The 16,757-nt window shown below is 39.2% G+C and overlaps 3 protein-coding genes across 3 annotated transcripts; 2 read left to right on the top strand and 1 right to left on the bottom strand.

Annotated features, from left to right (window-relative positions):
* Positions 1–892: 892 nt before the first annotated feature.
* Positions 893–5,450, bottom strand: fbxl15 (F-box and leucine-rich repeat protein 15). Its single transcript, XM_061231621.1, has 5 exons — positions 5,264–5,450; positions 4,495–4,654; positions 3,716–4,218; positions 2,575–2,815; positions 893–2,259 (listed from the first exon to the last, which is right to left on the bottom strand). Exons 1-4 carry the CDS (start codon positions 5,287–5,289, stop codon positions 2,626–2,628), a joined length of 879 nt encoding a protein of 292 aa, XP_061087605.1. The 5' UTR covers positions 5,290–5,450; the 3' UTR covers positions 893–2,259; positions 2,575–2,625.
* gpx9 (glutathione peroxidase 9) lies at positions 5,276–8,406 on the top strand. The gene is made up of 6 exons (XM_061231622.1): positions 5,276–5,411; positions 6,011–6,304; positions 6,565–6,658; positions 7,590–7,720; positions 8,093–8,223; positions 8,323–8,406. Exons 2-6 carry the CDS (start codon positions 6,080–6,082, stop codon positions 8,378–8,380), a joined length of 639 nt encoding a protein of 212 aa, XP_061087606.1. The 5' UTR covers positions 5,276–5,411; positions 6,011–6,079; the 3' UTR covers positions 8,381–8,406.
* Positions 8,407–12,020: 3,614 nt separating this feature from the next.
* On the top strand, positions 12,021–15,641 carry ndufb8 (NADH:ubiquinone oxidoreductase subunit B8). Its single transcript, XM_061231859.1, has 5 exons — positions 12,021–12,160; positions 12,716–12,842; positions 13,782–13,881; positions 14,776–14,931; positions 15,490–15,641. The coding sequence occupies exons 1-5, from the start codon at positions 12,070–12,072 to the stop codon at positions 15,580–15,582; spliced, it is 567 nt and encodes a 188-aa protein (XP_061087843.1). The 5' UTR covers positions 12,021–12,069; the 3' UTR covers positions 15,583–15,641.
* The last annotated feature ends 1,116 nt before the right edge of the window (positions 15,642–16,757 follow it).

The raw sequence follows: 16,757 nt of genomic DNA, 5'->3' as shown, positions 1-16,757 counted from the left end.
AGGATGGAATGGAAGCACTATTAAATAGAAGCACTCAGTACATCCACTTTTTTCTTTCATAAACAATTCTCGGACAAAATATGCTAATAATCAGCGTGTAATAAAACTGCAAAATCCAAATTTCCATTCCATTCTTTCTGTGAATCAATCGGGGTTTTTGAAAATTCGTACATCTTTCTTGATAGCCTAGGCTAAAATTCACTGTGCTCAAATGTAGGGACTATATATGTCTATATGTCTTTGCGTATGTATCAAAAAAGCAAGGCAACAAATAAGTTCAAGGTTGCAATGATTGATGAATGAAAAGTTGACAGGCAGTGATTACATGTGGAATGGGGGAGTAGGAGATTTGTTTTCAGAAAGCCATTACCGGTGGGCTGCAGACGCTGATACCTGATTATTCATGCTGACGATAATGGCTGACACCAAAGGAAGAGATAAAATGCCATGCTGGAGTGGGTACTACAGGTCCCAAAACCGCGAACGACAAACTCCTGTCTTATGAAAACCAGATTGATCGTCAACATATTTTTTGTTCAAATTGGAAGGCGCTACATTTGGATTAGTTAATTTCTATGTCATTTTTGAATGTATTTTTTAATTGACTGAACCTTTTACCACTCTAGTAGCAGAGCTGGGCTATTCAATTAGTCTGTTTTTACCATCTTACAAACGTTTCATTATGTGCCAGGAGTGATTTCTGTAAAGAGATTATCTCTCTAGTGCAAATTTCTAATGAGAGGGTTTAACCTATTAACAAAGAACATGGAAACAAGGGAAAGCTTGGGGTTCTGATATACAGAAGAATACCATTGCACTGAATCAGAGGATTCCTGGCTATTATTTCTACAATGGCAAAAATGTGATTTAGAAAAGAAGGCACACACACGCATACCGAGGTCAGAAACAAGTTTATAATCCCTCATACAGCCCATCGCATATGATTAATTACATATGTGGTTACATTTGCTCTCATTCATCCAATCCTGAAATCCAGAAACAGCAAACAATGTCATGGTTTAAATTACTGTACTGTAATTAAACTGTATCAATAAAAAAGACAATTCATAGAATGCATGTTATAGTATTTACAATTTTTTTCAAGCATGTATTTCAACTAAGACATTTCCTCTGAAGTATGAAACAGTGAACGTGTACACGGAAAACATGGACCTCCTTAAATAAAATAAAACAATATTGTTGAATAATTTGCTAGTAATGAGCTAAATAAAGAAATGTTTGTACAGGCCATTTTGTACCACTTCATAGTACTGCAGTGTCAACCCCCACTCTGACTTTTTAAAAACTATTCCTAAATATAGTTGTCATATAAACACACCAATTTATTTTTATGTAGGACCAACAGGTTAAAATTCAAGTTTCAAATTCTTCCAAAAGGAAAAAAAACTGTGCTGCAGCACCTTTACGAAGTAACCTAACCGCTATCAATTGTGAAATGACTATGGTGGTGCTTTCAGTTGTAAAGAGGACCACAGGATGTAAAGAAATATTAAACTGGCATCAGTCCTCTTGAGGTTTATATTGGTGTTCCTTTTAGAAACAATCTTTTAAAATTTTAGAGGGGATGCTTTCAAACGAAACAAAAAACACTGCACTTAAAAAATGATATACAATACACCTGTCTGGCTTTACACATTGTTCAAATATACCTCTTGACCTTCACCTGAAAGGTCGGTCAAGCTGCCCATGGTTAGGTTACGTTTCACTCTCAATACAACACCCCTGGGGCACTTTTAAGTAAGCATGTTTTAAGATGCCTCAATTTACAGACAAAAGATTGCTTTCAATGCTATTGTGCTACAGAATACACTTAAGCAAACTAGCACTACGCCATGCTTCTTTATTACAATACAAAACAAACGGACTGTACTTTGGTTACATTTGGCTCTTTTTTTTTTTTAAGTTTACATTCCAATTACAAATCGTAGATTATAGGTTGTGTGAAAAGTTGTGAAACTATTTTCGGAATTGTAATATGCAAACTCACATTAGAGCTATTCTGGGAAAGTGCCTCTCTCTTGCAGTCTTATACAAGTCCAAAAATACATAATGTGTATCAGCGAACATTACCCACATGATTGATCTAATGCAGCATTTCAACTACTAAGAATAAATAATCGACACATTTCACAGAGCGTTTCCTGCAGTCACGTGTATTTCCTTATTATTGCATTCCTCTTGATGTGCCAGCACCCGGGATGTGTTTGAAGCAGTACCATCTGTAGCGTAGGAGAAAACCTGCAGAAAAGCACAGAGGTCAGCGGAATGCACCGGAGAGCACAACCGTGTGCACCGGGGGCAAGTGAGGGCAGCGGCACTAGCCGGGCTCATCCGTAAAGTGATAGCTTCAAATGTTTTGAACACATGTCAAGTCTTCTTCGAATCCCACATAACAACAGTGTCCAGTGTCCTCAAGAGGTGGATGATTATTTGTACCAGCGCGCTCCAAAAAAACAATCCAGTATCTCAGTTTTCATTCAACTGTGAATATTTGGCAGGATAGTTGGCAGGACCACAAAGTTCTTACGATTGTCCCCGTACACACAGCCTTACCTGTTCGGTGTGGATGGGTTTTGGAGGTGCACAGGTTCCGTGGACCTCTGGCTAGATCTGGAGGTTGATGAAGGGGGCGAAGCCGACCACGTCCTGCAGGAGAACTAGCGCCCTCTGCAGGGGCGGCTCCACGTCGATCTCCACGTTCCTCTTGCGCAGGATGCCCAGGCTGGACTCGGTCACGTTGTGGCAGTGGTTGACCTTCAGGGACTGCAGTTTGGGACAGTACTCTGCCACGGTCCTGCCAAGACAGCAGGGACAGCATACGTGAGTGGTTTCTGCCAAACGCAGCCGGTCACACACCGCACCCGTCCAACATGGCTTTACAGGACAGAGTCCTGTATAAGGCTCCAACGGACACTCCATATAACCTTCAAACACTCATGAGTAACCAATAAGACCTTAGACGGTGGCCTTAAAAAAGCAGCTTCTTTAAGGCTGGATATCCTATTAAGCTCTATGTAGATTTTGAACCATCTTCACATAGAATCGAGGTTAAAAACAAATGTAATCCTTATTAAGTGATACTACATTTTACCATGCTTTATATGTGAAATTAATCAGCAATGTATTGCGCGTGTGTTCACTACAAAATAAGTTAACCGCAAATCCATAGAAAATCTTTGGCGAAAATAGCAACAAATCTGCAATGAAGATAACTTCACATTTTAAATAGGAATATGGTCAATACCTAATCCTTTTAATAAATGTCATGCATCTCCAACAGAATGACACCACAACTATTGTCACATTCTTGGCACAGCGTCAGTCAAAACATAAAGCAAGAACCCACATTTTAGTAATGTGTCCAGCTACACTGCTACTCAAAATGAAACATTACACAGTAAATTACAGGCATTTTGGCTGAATGCTCTTATCCATAGCGATGTACATCAAAGTGCAAAACCAGTTACAAGTGTGCTGAAAACCCTAGAAGGAAGTGAACTTCAAGTGCTAGAAGTCCCCACATTAGAACTCTGTCGACTAATCTCATGAGAACAAACAAACACAAGCAGCAATAAAACATCTAAAAACATCGTCTAATCAGATGTGACCTCTGAGCAGAAATGACCCATTTTTTCCCAGTGAGACCGAATGAGATTCACAGGGCCGGCTTTGCGGGCGCGAGGCGGTTCTGTACCTGATGGACTCGTTGCGAACACGCAGGCAGCCCGTGAGGTCCAGCTGCTCCAGCTCTCGGCAGTTCTTGGCCACCTCCTCCACGGACGTGTCGGTGATGTTGGCGTTGACCGCCACCGACAGCGACCTAAGCTGGAGACACTTCTTGGCCAGGTAGCAGATGGCCTCGTCCTTGAGCTGCCGGCAGGCGGTGAGGTCGATGGACTGCAGCCCCCTGCAGTGGTCGGCCAGGCTGCGCAGGGACAGGCTGTCCACCCACTCGCAGTGAGCCAGGCCCAGGTGCCTGAGGTGCGAGCAGCTCAGCGACACCGCCACCAGGGAGTGCCGGCTCAGGCACACGCAGCCCCTCATGTTGATCCGCAGCAGGTGCTGGTTCTGCCCAATCACAGGCAGCAGCTCTTTGTCCGTCAGCCAATCGGAGCAGTTCTGGAGCGCCACGTTCTGGAGAACTTTGTTGTCTCGCAGCATGGAGCAGAAGGCCTCTTTGGGTATGCTCTGGCCAATCTGAAACCACCAGGAGGCATGCTGTAGCAAGCTTTATCCTAACCTACTCACCCTTTTTACTAATAAAACAGAAGGGGTTCAGTCTTACCATCTGTGATAGATAAGCTGTTCTCAACAGTATAAAGAATGTAACACAGACAGTGCTATTGCTATGATAGTCTAGGTAACTGATGGGAATCAGTCTATGTAATGTAGCCCATGTGTTTATCCACATTAGGACTTAATTGATTTAACTAATTTACAACATTTGTTATGACACACAGACAAATCCATTACCTGAGTGAAGTCAAACGTACGACAGTTAGCCAGGTAGACCTGGATGAGTGCATGGAACTGCCTGCTCACTCTCTGTAGGCTAATCAGTTGCCGTATCGGAAGGTAGCAGAATATGTGGGTGACTAACACATCCTCCCATGGTAGATCCAAAAGTAGGTACCTGTTGAAATGGCCACATTTGAACAATTATGACACCCCTGATTTATAGAAACATTCATCTTTTTCCCTGCATATACTATATACTGCACTGTGTATCTACAAGTCTATATCGCAAATAGCCTGATTACTTAAATGTTGTGCTCTTGTCTATGTGGCTGAGAAGGTACTCTGGAGTACAGTGTTTTACTTAAATTCATATCAGGTCATAAGACTGAGTTATAAAGTAAACAACATTTGCTAAGTATTTTAGTCTCTTTATAGAGAAGTAAGCACCTAGTAAAAGGAAATGACAGTAGTTATTTAGCAAATCACATGCAAAGCTCAGACCGTTATTTAACGTGCAAATGTGAACTTAACTTCTTTCCCCGTACAGCAAGATAGCAAAATAGGTTAGCTAGCTTGGCCCCTCTCACTTGCTGGCTAGCCTGCTAGTTTCCAACAAGCTCAATAATCAATCACACGGCAAGTTTACACCGACTCAGCATAATTAAAGAAAACATAATAACACACGGAAGAGCACTAGCAAACTGGCAAATAAAGAGTTACGCTACGTTATCGCAGCTGATCAGTGTTAATTAATGATATGATCATGTTTAGAAATGCATCGTACTTGCACCCTCCTGTTCCCTCTTCCATTTCTTAGCAAAATAATTATGTGATCCACAGGAATAAGATAGCACGCGATCAGACTAGCTGGCACTAGCGTTCTGCACCGGCAATATCTTGGCAGCTTGCACGACTGTCCAGAAAACACAACAGTGAGTCACCATGCACAAGTTTCCGGGTTCATGTGTACCCTTGTTTTGGTTCCGAACCGTATGTAAGGAACGCATCCTCTGTTGCCAGTCGTTCCACTTTTAAGTACATAATGTTACACGTACCGAGAATGTAGCGCATAATTACATATTGGGAATGGAAAAGCAACCCTTTTTTTTGTATTTTGTTTTCTTCGGTTGTATCGTCGTCATCAATAGGAGCAGTTACATTCTTTATGAAATTAGTTTAAATATATATAAAGCCAATTGATTCAAATGAGCAAAATGTGTTTGTTTATTTATTTATTTATTTACTTACTTACTTACTTACTTACTTACTTACTTACTTACTCGCTTACTCGCTTATTTATTTATTTATTTATTTCCTCGGGTTTCTGTATCATAACGTCAGGTATTTGTAATGTTTCCTGCTGCAGTAGCCATTTAATTGTTGAATAGCAAATCTTCATCTAGGAAATATTTTAAAAGATTAAATATTTTAAAAGATTGACATTAAATGTTACCTGTTCGTTGAAAAGTGAAAACACATGACCTGTCAGATTTGCATACCCATGCTAATGCTTGAACAAATGGCCATTCAGCTCCAAGCACAGACACAAAGGAGTAAATCATGCTGAACATTTGCTGACCGAAGACCAATGGATCTCTGAATGAAGAGGGGTGACAGGGTAGTGACTACACATGTTCCACGGACTAAAATGGCTCTATCTGCATGTACGGAAGCCCATTCCCAGTGTCCTATAATGGCGGGCCCATCCATCTATGATTTCACTGTTGAGACCCTTGAAGGTCAGACCATTTCCCTCAGCGAGTTCAGAGGCAAGATACTGCTCATTGTCAACCTGGCCACCTTCTGAGGGTCTACAATAGAGGAGGTAATCATTCTGTGTTTTTTTTGTTTTTTTAATAGTAATGTCTGTGAGAGCTGGTTGAAGCATGTGTCAGTGAACACTGACATTGCCTTTTCAGTTGTATAACCATGTTCTACTGGCATTAATGTTTTTTTGTGGCTGAAAGCATTGGCACAAACTATTGTGTCATGTCAAGTTGTTCTTTCAGAAGTGATATTATTTGGATCTTTTGTAGTTTTGTAGTTTAACTGAAGTATTTCCTGTTTTTTTGGCACATTATCCAGTATCACCGAATGAATGCACTCATGGAAATGTATGGCGATCTAAACTTCACTGTGCTGGGATTCCCCTGTAATCAGTTTGGTCTTCAAGCACCTGGTGAGTGCTCACTAATGGTAAAAACATTTTCACTGGGACAGTCTGTTTGGCTACCTGGGAGTTGGTAAGGTGATCATTACATTTATATATATCTGTAAAGAAAGAGTTACTTGGGAAGAGTGATTTTATGAATCACATTGAAATGTGATTTTTTAAAATAGGCACTAACACTTAACTTATATTTTCACCTGTGATAGGATTATTTTTTATAAATGTTCAATGTTTTTGTTATGATGGGATGGGGGTTACAGATGTGGGAGTCTAATAGGGAGAAGAATGTTAAACAGAAACAATAACATAAACTGTAAATTTGACTTTGACTAATCTAGGAGTATCTCATTTGTCTTTTGGGTGTGAATTAAATATAGACCATCACATGCAGATGTATTGATAAAAATGAGAATGTAGTCAGTAATCTAGAATTTTGCAAACTATGTAGATTAATCCTCAACTCATTAATTTACCTTGAGGAAGTAAATTAATCCTAACCATAATTGGAAATCAATGGTTGCACTAATTGACATTCTTAATCTTTTTTTTTTGACCAACCAGTTATAAAAAGGAAACCACCAATACAATATTTTGATAGACTCTTAAATGTCCTGTTATTGTAGCAATTCATAACATGTGTAAAATAAATATTTTCAATTGCATTTCTCAAATCATATTTTGTCACTAATATCTGAATTCTGTTCTAATGACCAAAGGCAATGATAATGAAACAGTGAACCTATCTTATCCAGAAATGATAAATAAACAAAGAGGCAGACTAAACAGATCTGTTTAAAAATATCTTCACTTATAAGTCAATTCTTCTGACCTTCAATATATATTCATTTCACATGACTGCGTAGTATACTCTATATATTTCAAGTATTTGTATTAAGCATAAATAAAGCATAATATTTATGTATATATTGCTTTTTCCCAGAGGGAAATCATGAAACCCTCAATGTTCTGAGGTATGTAAGGCCAGGTGGAGGATTCGTCCCAAAGTTCCCCATATTTGCCAAGATTGAAGTCAATGGACAGCATGCAGATCCTCTCTTCAATTATCTCAAGGTATCCAATGTAATTTCACTGTCATACTCCATGTTACACATCCTACACGTAAAATGTTTCCTGGATCCACCACCCACAGTTTGGGGTAAAGTCCTTTCCTTTAATTCCAAGGAATTAGATTATTAATGAGATACATAAACCATATCTTTTTACTTGTCACTTGCCATGTCACTGCTATCCAATGGTAATGAATTGAGTTCAATATGCTCATATATGATATGCTGCTAATTTTCCTCAGCAGTCAATTTTACTGTTATGAGTAACAGTAAATCTCAGTGCTGACAGTAATTGGTTATTAGTTGCTACATTCAAGGTGAACTCACATGGTGTATTCCTTCTGCACTAACTTTATACCACGGTCATTTGCATCAGGAGTCACTGCCTTACATCAACCCAGTTATTGGAGACATAAAGAAATTCTATTGGTCTCCAATAAATGTCAACGACATACGCTGGAACTTTGAGAAATTCCTGGTCCATGCTGATGGCATACCATTCAGGAGGTAAGTTACTTAAAATTGATCAAATAAATAAACGAATTAAGATTTCTTTCACCACTTTAAATAATGCTTCACAGCCTCTGTGGATCCTGTTTCTTGTAGATATGAACTACACACCCCAATCACAGAGGTGGAGAAAGACATAGCAGAGCTTCTGTAGGGTCCGGCCCTCACTGAAGAACGCTGTGAAGGTCACCGTTTCACCCGGGAGAGGCAGTGTGACGATCCCTCAGCAAATGCAGACGTGCACCTGAGCTGGATCTGATGGTGTGGGGAAGAGGGCTCAGAGTTTCAGTGCATTCACTCAGAGACTCATCCCCCCAGCCTCTCGCAGTGATGGGTCACCTTCACTTGCTCTTCCTGCTGTTCTTTGGGCGTCCATTTTGGATGATTGATCTGATCTGATCTGATCTGAGTAAACCCTTTCTCAACAGCAAAAAAATATTGTATTGTCCTTGTGCTTTTTTCAAAATGTGCTATATTTTATTTAATTCATCTTCATTCATTCATCTAAACCATTTTGTAGTTTTTTTACTTTGACTTTAATCATTAAGTTTTAAAGGCACTTACGGTAATATTATGATAAAACAAAAGTACAAAAACCCTTTGAGTAGTACAAAAAAAAAAATTCTGGGGCTTCATGGCACACATCTGACCTTTCCAGGAAGGTTGAATATGAAATGGCGAATATGCATGTTTGTTGAATGATCATGGATTGAATGATCCATGAGTCCTTTGGGGTGGCATGGTGGTGCAGTGAATAGTGCTGTCACCTCACAGCAAGAAGGCACTGAGTCTGAATCCTGACTGTGAGCTTTTCTGTGTGTTTGCTTGTCTTTGTGGGTTTCTGATGGGTATTCTGGTTTCCTCCCACAGTCTAAAGACATGCCATGGGCTAATTGGAGCCTCTAAAATGCTTGAAGGTATGAATGTGTGAGTGAATGGTGTGTGGGCCCTGTGATTGGCGACCTGTTCTGGTTGTATTCCTGCCTCTCATCTACCACATGCCGCGACAGGCCCCAGACCCCCGCCCCCTCCCTGCGACACCAACCAGAAACAAACGGCTTAAGAAAATGGATGGATGCTCATTCCTTTGAAAAACAATAGGCCTATAGCTGTACTCTGAAAAGTCAAAGCTGTTTTGCATAGATATAGATTATCTATATAATTTCTTGAACCCAGTGGCATATATTTGTCTGCATTTGTTCCATCCTAGTTACGTAGGAGCAGTGGGCAGCCACAGTGCAGGGCCCAGGGACCAGGTCCAGTTCTGAGGCCAGTGCCTTGGTCAAGGGCAATGGCAGGATTACACCTAACTTTACATGCATGTCTTTCAGTGTGGGAGGAAACTGAAGTAGCCAGAGTAAACCCACGAGAACACAGGAAGAACATGCAAATTTGCATCACCAAACAGATCCACGAGGAAGCAATATGGGGAATCTTATAATTATTTGTTTAATATAAAATGAATTACAGGAAGATGATTCTGAATAGTTTACATGTGTGAAGATATTTGCAGTCATTTGCAGCCATAATGCAAAAGAACCTTAGCTAGAGTGAAGACATTGTTAAATTACCCATTTGGAGCATTCTAACAGTCAGCATTGTTTGCACAATGCAAGAATAGAAGAAGAATCAGGTTATCAGATGCCAGGTGAGGTAATTCTTTTAAAAAAACTGAAGACATAGGGTATATTGTATATAATTCTTGCTATAGTATAAGACATCTATGTAAACATGCCCCATACATAAATCTAATACATGTATTGTATATCAGTATTCTTTTTATATAGGGACAAATTTCCATATATTAGATTTCTGTATGGGGCAGGAATGTAGAAATTAATTAATATAAGCATTGTTTTTGTTCATATCTCATACATTTTTCATAGGTATTACTTTAACAGATAATAATATATATTCCCTTACCAGGGTTACTCTAATGAAGGGCATAAACATGAAGGCATTGGTATAAAAAAACTGTTACGGAAAGGTTTAGAAAATACATGCACAAAAACTTTAAATGCTAAAATAATAGCAAGACTGTTCAGTTGATGCATAAATGTACTATATACTGTACTGCATATAACACGTTGATGCGCATTATTTATGCATTCATAGAAAAGTATCGTTGATTAATATAATTGATTGATAAATATAAAAAAGTATTGATAAATATCACTGGTTTATTTAATAGTTTAACCTGTAAGAGCACATGTTACTACAATGCATTATAAATGTAATCACATACAAAGCTGTCCACTTTTTGGGCTGTAACCCTGCACAGTTACTGTTTTGATACCGGAAAACTCATATTTAGTAACCACTAGCCAGATTTATTTCTGCTGAAACCTTCAGTATAACGAGTGATACATATGATAAAGAACTGCTCAAGGATCAATGTTGGTTTTTCAACAGGAGAGCTATGAATCTCTTATAAAAGACTCCAAATTGCATTCATGTAAAACTATAATCCACAAGAGCTACAACAAAGCCCTCCTCGGGTCATGTCTGAGACAGAGAGAAAGAGAGAGAGAATAAGAGAGTGAGGGAGAGAAGGAGAGACAGAACGGAAATAATCACATGGGCAGCCAAAGGGAACAGGACGAAACACAGCCTCTCAGTGTGAACTCTGTAATATTAAGCAGTTGGTTGGCACCATTTTCCCTCCTACTTGCTGGAGAAGTCAGGAGTCGCTGGTGTGGAAGAAGGGGCAGTCATGGCTGGATCCCTCTGACAGTCCCACAGCCAGATGCTGGGAGAAGCTGACAGTGGGCATGGCTGGGATGTTGTTCCTCTGACAGAGGTCTGTAGCTCTTAAAGGCTTAAAGGTCTACTTATTTTATATAAATGACTTGGATCTTACAACACTCTTACAGTGTACAGTACAATATATTTACATAATGCAGTACCGTACAGACATTTATCTGAAGGATATATTGCTTACTACAATATATCTTTCTCAATCTGTGATTTAAACCAGGCTGAAAACACTATACTATATGTCGCCTTAATTATAATAGCCAAGAGAAATCATTCTGTTTTTTTCTCAGAACATGTAAATGAACATTATCTCTAGCAGCTATGATGTCCCCAGTTATAAGAATTTCAAAGGATACCATTTACAGGCTGTTTAGACCTTTTGCCTACTGTGTGTATCATTCAAGTCAAAGTAGACAATACTGTATCTTACAAATGTTTATTTGCAGCTCATAATTTCACTATTTTAGCTAGTTTCAAATATAAACTTACTTTAGTTTTTTAAACTGATAAGGATGAACAAAATAAGCATAATGTGTAATCCCCAAAAGGTGGCTGTGCAGTAGCCAATGAATGACATCAGACAATCAAGGAAGCTAGTACTGAGATTAGTGCTTAAAATGGACCACGCCCTCCAATTGTCTGGGACAATTCTTGATTTGGCTCTGTATTCCATTTTACATTTGTAAATCATAAACAGTATGGTGCCCCGAGATGGGGTGATTATGTAATAAAAAAAGTGCTGAAATGTCTACATAGTGAAACCAAAATGAAAAAATACCATTTAACAAAACGAAAAATGAAAATCTGCACTTTACCACTTGTGATTTGTTTGATAACTCCAAATTAAGGAAAATTACTGTACAGCATGTCTTTATCCCAGACGTTATTGAGGGCACTACACATATATACAGTATATATATTAAGTCAATTAGTAGTAGTAGTAGTAGTAGTAGTAGTAGTTGTTGTTGTAGTAGTAGTGAATACAGCAACAGTCAGCTATTCAACCAGTCTTTTCCACGATGCTTTCCGTAGTTGCTGTTTTTGCGCACGCGTCCTTCAACCTAGCAGCAGAGCTGCTGTTTCAATATGGCGTCGCTTGGTGTCCCCCGGTGGGCACGGGCCCTTTGCAAGGGGAATCGACAAAGTATTACAGCATTTTTATCTGGGGCAAGGGCAGGTTGGTCAACTTCTGTCTGTTACTTCACAAATTCTTTGTGTCATGGTAACTGTTCGCCAAGTAAAAACTAGTTTTTACGCCGACTACCAGGAAGGCTTAACCTTGGTGTGTACTACGAACGTCGTTAGCTAGGCTAGTTGGGTAGCTTAGCTGGACTGCGATGGTTAACATTATTAGTCGTTACCTAGAGTTGGCAACCTGGCGAACATTACTACAACAAACCAACCACCATGTTGCAAGACCATAGCCGAATTCACAGTAGAGGATTTAGTAGTTGTTGTTTTTTTTTTTGTTTTTTTTTTTGTTTTTTTTTTTTAGCAAAATAAGGCTCTGTGTTGTTTATTGACATCAGTTAGCCAGATAGCATGCCACTTAGTTTTATTTAGCAAACACATGCATCTAATTGAAGAAAAATAGGTAACTTTTTATATCTGGGCAGGTTTCATTTTTCCCTTTACGTGTAGTTTTCGTGATGATAGCTTGCAAGCAAGCTCGCGAATGATTGTAGCAGTCTCTAGGGTATAACGTTAATATTTAGCTTTAATGTCGTTGTAGCCTCTGGAATCTCGAAAGATGTGTTGCCTGGCCCATACCCCAACACCCCAGAGGAGAGGGCTGCAGCCGCAAAGAAGTACAATATGACAGTGGATGATTACGAGCCGTACCCTAATGAAGGCATGGGGTAAGCTATCCATCCTCTTGGCAGCTAAGTAGCAGAAGCTAGCAAGCTTACTCTTGATTGTTGGCTGGCAGGTCATTATAATGGAACAATTATTTATAATACTGTTGATTTAATGATTTGTATATTTTCTTATTAGCTTTGATTACCTCTTTGTACTTCTTTTAAATAATAGTATAACTAGTTTGAATTTGTTGTATTATGAGTCTTCCAACATTTCACATGACAGATTTCAATGCATTCCATCATACGCAATGTTTTGCCATACATACTGTGCAGACTGAGTATTTGAACAGTGACTCATTTTCTGGTTTTGATTTATAAATGGAACAGCTCATGATCCAATGCATCAAAACTTAATGGACTATACTTCATCATGCATCGGACAGTGGTTCAAAACATATGGCCAAAAAGTGTAATATTCTTGACTGGCCTGACCTCAATCCAATTGAGCATGCATTTCACTTGCTGAAGACCTGACTGAAGGCAAATAGCCCCCAAAACAAGCAGGAGCTGAAGAGGGCTGCAGTACAGGCCTAGCAGAGCATCACCAGGGAAGATACCTAGCGTTTGGCTATCTACTAGTCGCAGACTGCAAAGGATTTGCTACGGAGTATTGAATATGATGACTTGTTTCAGTTTGTCCAATTATTTTTGGCCCATTAAATTGAAGGGACTATGTATAAAAATGGCTGTAATTCCCACACGGTTCACCCATGGGTGTAATAACCCTCAAATTAAAGCTGAGTCTGCACCAATTAGTAATTGTATTATTTCAACTGGTTGTTTGCTCGAGTACAGAGCGGAAACAACAAACTAATTGTCACTGTCCAAATACTTATGGACTGCACTGTATGTGTGGACCTGTGTGCAGGTCTGCAGTCTGGGTGATAGTGTGTCAGTCTACTCATGAACAATATTTTAATGAATATTTTCCTATAGTTATGGCGATTACCCGAAGTTGCCAGCAAGATCCCAGCACGAGAGAGATCCTTGGTACCAATGGGACCACCCTGACCTCAGGAGGAACTGGGGAGAGCCGGTATGAGTGATGTTTTGAAAGTATTTGATTCTAAATGTGGGAAATTAACAATTGGGAATTGGCTTCGACAACTTAGTTTGCAATTTGTTTTGTTTTTCTGTTTGTTTTCTGTACTTCTCCCATGCAAGTCCAAACCTTTGTGGTTTCAGTTACTTCGGTGTATTTTACAAAACATCCAATTTTCCAATTAACTGGTTACATTGTGTGTTTCTTTTTTTTTGGGGGGGGGGTTGTATTTGTTTTCATATGTACACTCGGTGAGCATTTAAAGTATTTTAGACTTCTTTTTTTAGGTTTCTTTAGGTCTTCTGCTACTGTAGCCTATCCACTTAGAGGTTTGGCACGTTGTGTGTTTTCCGAGATGCTCTTCTGCATACCACTGTTGTTATTTGCGTTACTGTCATCTTCCTGTCAGCTTTGACTAGTCTGGCCCTTCTACTCTGACTCGCAGAACTACTACTCCCTGGATGTTTCTTGTTTTTTTGCACCGTTCTCTGTTGTGCATGAAAATCCCTGGAGAACAGCAGTTTCTGAAGTACTCAATCCACCCTGTCTGGCACCAACAATCAACAAGTCACTTAGATAACATTTCTTCCCCATTCTGACAATTGGTCTGAAAAATAGCTGAACCTCTTGACTATGTCTGCATGCTTTTATGCATTTACTTGCTGCCACATGATTGGCTGATTAAATATTTGCTTTAACAAGCTGGTGTACAGGTCTGCCTAATAAAGTAGTCATGGAGTGTATGTCTTGTTAACTTTTTGTGCTATACATTGTAAGATAACTCATTTCAAATGAGTTTGTCAAAACATTGAAAATTTCCATTAAAATTCTAATTGTACTTTCTTAGTCATATTGAAATCACTGAAGATACTTAAATTTCTTTTCTAGATGCACTGGGATTTTGACATGTTCATAAGGAACCGTGTGGACACCTCTCCCAGCCCTGTTGACTGGTCAACTATGTGCAAACAACTGTTTGGCTTTGTCGGGATAATGCTGTTTCTGTTCTATCTTGGGGAGAAATTTCCTGCCTACCAGCCTGTGGTGAGTGAGAAGCATTAGTTTTGAGACATTTTAGGTGCCCTGAGGGATTGGTACTTTGTGGCAGGTTACCAAAACATAAAATCACTTGAATTGTGTCTTAACAGGCAAAAAAAATACAAATGTGTTTGCTTAGTGTATTAAATGATGGGCACTCTGTCTTGGTTAACATAAGATAATAGAAATGTAAAATAGAATGCTAAATGACAGATTATTCAATGTAATAAAGGGAAGTAACAATTTCAGAATTTACACATGCTGACGCATTAGTGAAGCACAAGTTATGTAAATGGAAAATCAGTTTCTGTTTTAAAAATATTATTTATTGCATTAGAAATCCAGTGTTAACTGTGAATGGCGTGAATGTACTTGTCTACTCTTGTGTGTGTGTGTGGAGGAAGGAAAGCACCCTCATTCTGAAATTGGATGGCAACAACAAATAAGTATTTGATCATTGGTTGTTTTGGATTATGAAACTAGGGCTTTTCCTGTCTCTTATTATTATTTTTTTTTTTTGAGCTATTGAATTCACCAATTAAAGATAACCTTTCTCTATTTCAGGCTCCTAAACAGTATCCCTACAAAAACCTGTACCTGGAAAGAGGAGGAGACCCTAATAAAGAGGCAGAAGAAGTCAAACATTATGAAATCTGAGTATTTCTGTCCCCTTTACTCTGTATATGTGTTATTTTAATAAATTACTTATGACCAAGCGCAGTGTGTTAAATTTTTTGCTTTCTGGCACCAATTCCTGTCTTGCATTGTAACCTACACAATACATTTGTAAGATTCATAAAATAAACATTTGAGTTTAAATACTTTAAATGTCTGCTGTAGATAAAGACCAAGAAAATTGTGAAAGTGTTCTCAATTTTCATAGGGAAATACAGCAATGTTACAACATTCCACATCCTTATGTACCATTTGGTAGATAATGAAGAATTTAAAGACAAAAGAAAATTATAGCAAGCCGACCTGCATTGTGTTTGAGGGGAAAAATGAAAATGATTTACTGTGTGTTCAGCAAACTAGAGCCTATTGAGTCACCTCAGTCTTTAACTTGATAGTTAATTACTCTTTGGTCGGAGGAAAAACCATTATAATGGCCAGGTTTGGTGTGTTTGTATCATTGATCAGGCACTTGGTGGTGCCATAACTCTGACTTCTGGTTCCTGTACCTGGAGATCTACTGTCGGTTTTCTATCCTCCCTGTACCTGGGAGTCCGTTGTGAAGACACCCTGGCTAATCAGAAGCACACATTGATCAGTTCATTACCTGGGAGAAAAGAAAACCAGGGCTGGATTTGGATTGAGGACCAGATTGAATATCCATGGTATATTGCCAACCTACCCAATCCTGTTCCTGGAGATCTACTGTCCTGTGGGTTTTCACTCCAACTGTAAAAAAAGCACACCTCGTTCAACAACTCGACATAATTTTGAGCTGCTTTAGTAGAAAGTAGAATCAGGTGTACAAATTGAAGGCTTGAAAAGAAAACCTGGGCTACAGGACAGTAGATCTCCAGGAGCAGCATTGGGCAGTCCTGATGTATTCCATAAATCACAACCTGCCTTGCAGCGGTGGAAAATCCAGGTTCAGAAAGTAAAAATCCTCCCCACTATTTTGCTACAATTACCTGGGGTGGCCTGTAGCGTAGTGGTTAAGGTACATGACTGGGACACGCAAGTTTGGTGGTTGGATCCTCGGTGTAGCCATAATAAGATAAGCACAGCCGTTGGGCCCTTGAGCAAGGCCCTTAACCCTGCATTGTTCCAGGCGAGAATTGTCTCCTGCTTAGTCTAATCAACTGTACGTCGCTCTGGATAAG

This window comes from Conger conger, chromosome 2 (assembly GCF_963514075.1).
Source record: "Conger conger chromosome 2, fConCon1.1, whole genome shotgun sequence".
Classification (NCBI taxonomy): Eukaryota; Metazoa; Chordata; class Actinopteri; order Anguilliformes; family Congridae; genus Conger; species Conger conger.
Note: the sequence above shows the minus strand (reverse complement) of the source record. Positions and strands in the feature narration are given on the sequence as shown.

Bases quoted from the DNA above. Each gene is read 5' to 3' on its own strand.
- fbxl15 (XM_061231621.1), bottom strand. From the start codon at position 5,289: ATGGAAGAGGGAACAGGAGGGTGCAA. The intron at 4,655-5,263 runs GTACGATGCATT...CCATTTCAACAG, and splicing joins GAGGGAACAGGAGGGTGCAA to GTACCTACTTTTGGATCTAC. The intron at 4,219-4,494 runs GTAATGGATTTG...TGGTGGTTTCAG, and splicing joins GTACGTTTGACTTCACTCAG to ATTGGCCAGAGCATACCCAA.
- ndufb8 (XM_061231859.1), top strand. From the start codon at position 12,070: ATGGCGTCGCTTGGTGTCCCCCGGTGGGCACGGGCCCTTTGCAAGGGG. The intron at 13,882-14,775 runs GTATGAGTGATG...TTTCTTTTCTAG, and splicing joins GGAGGAACTGGGGAGAGCCG to ATGCACTGGGATTTTGACAT. The intron at 14,932-15,489 runs GTGAGTGAGAAG...TCTCTATTTCAG, and splicing joins TTCCTGCCTACCAGCCTGTG to GCTCCTAAACAGTATCCCTA.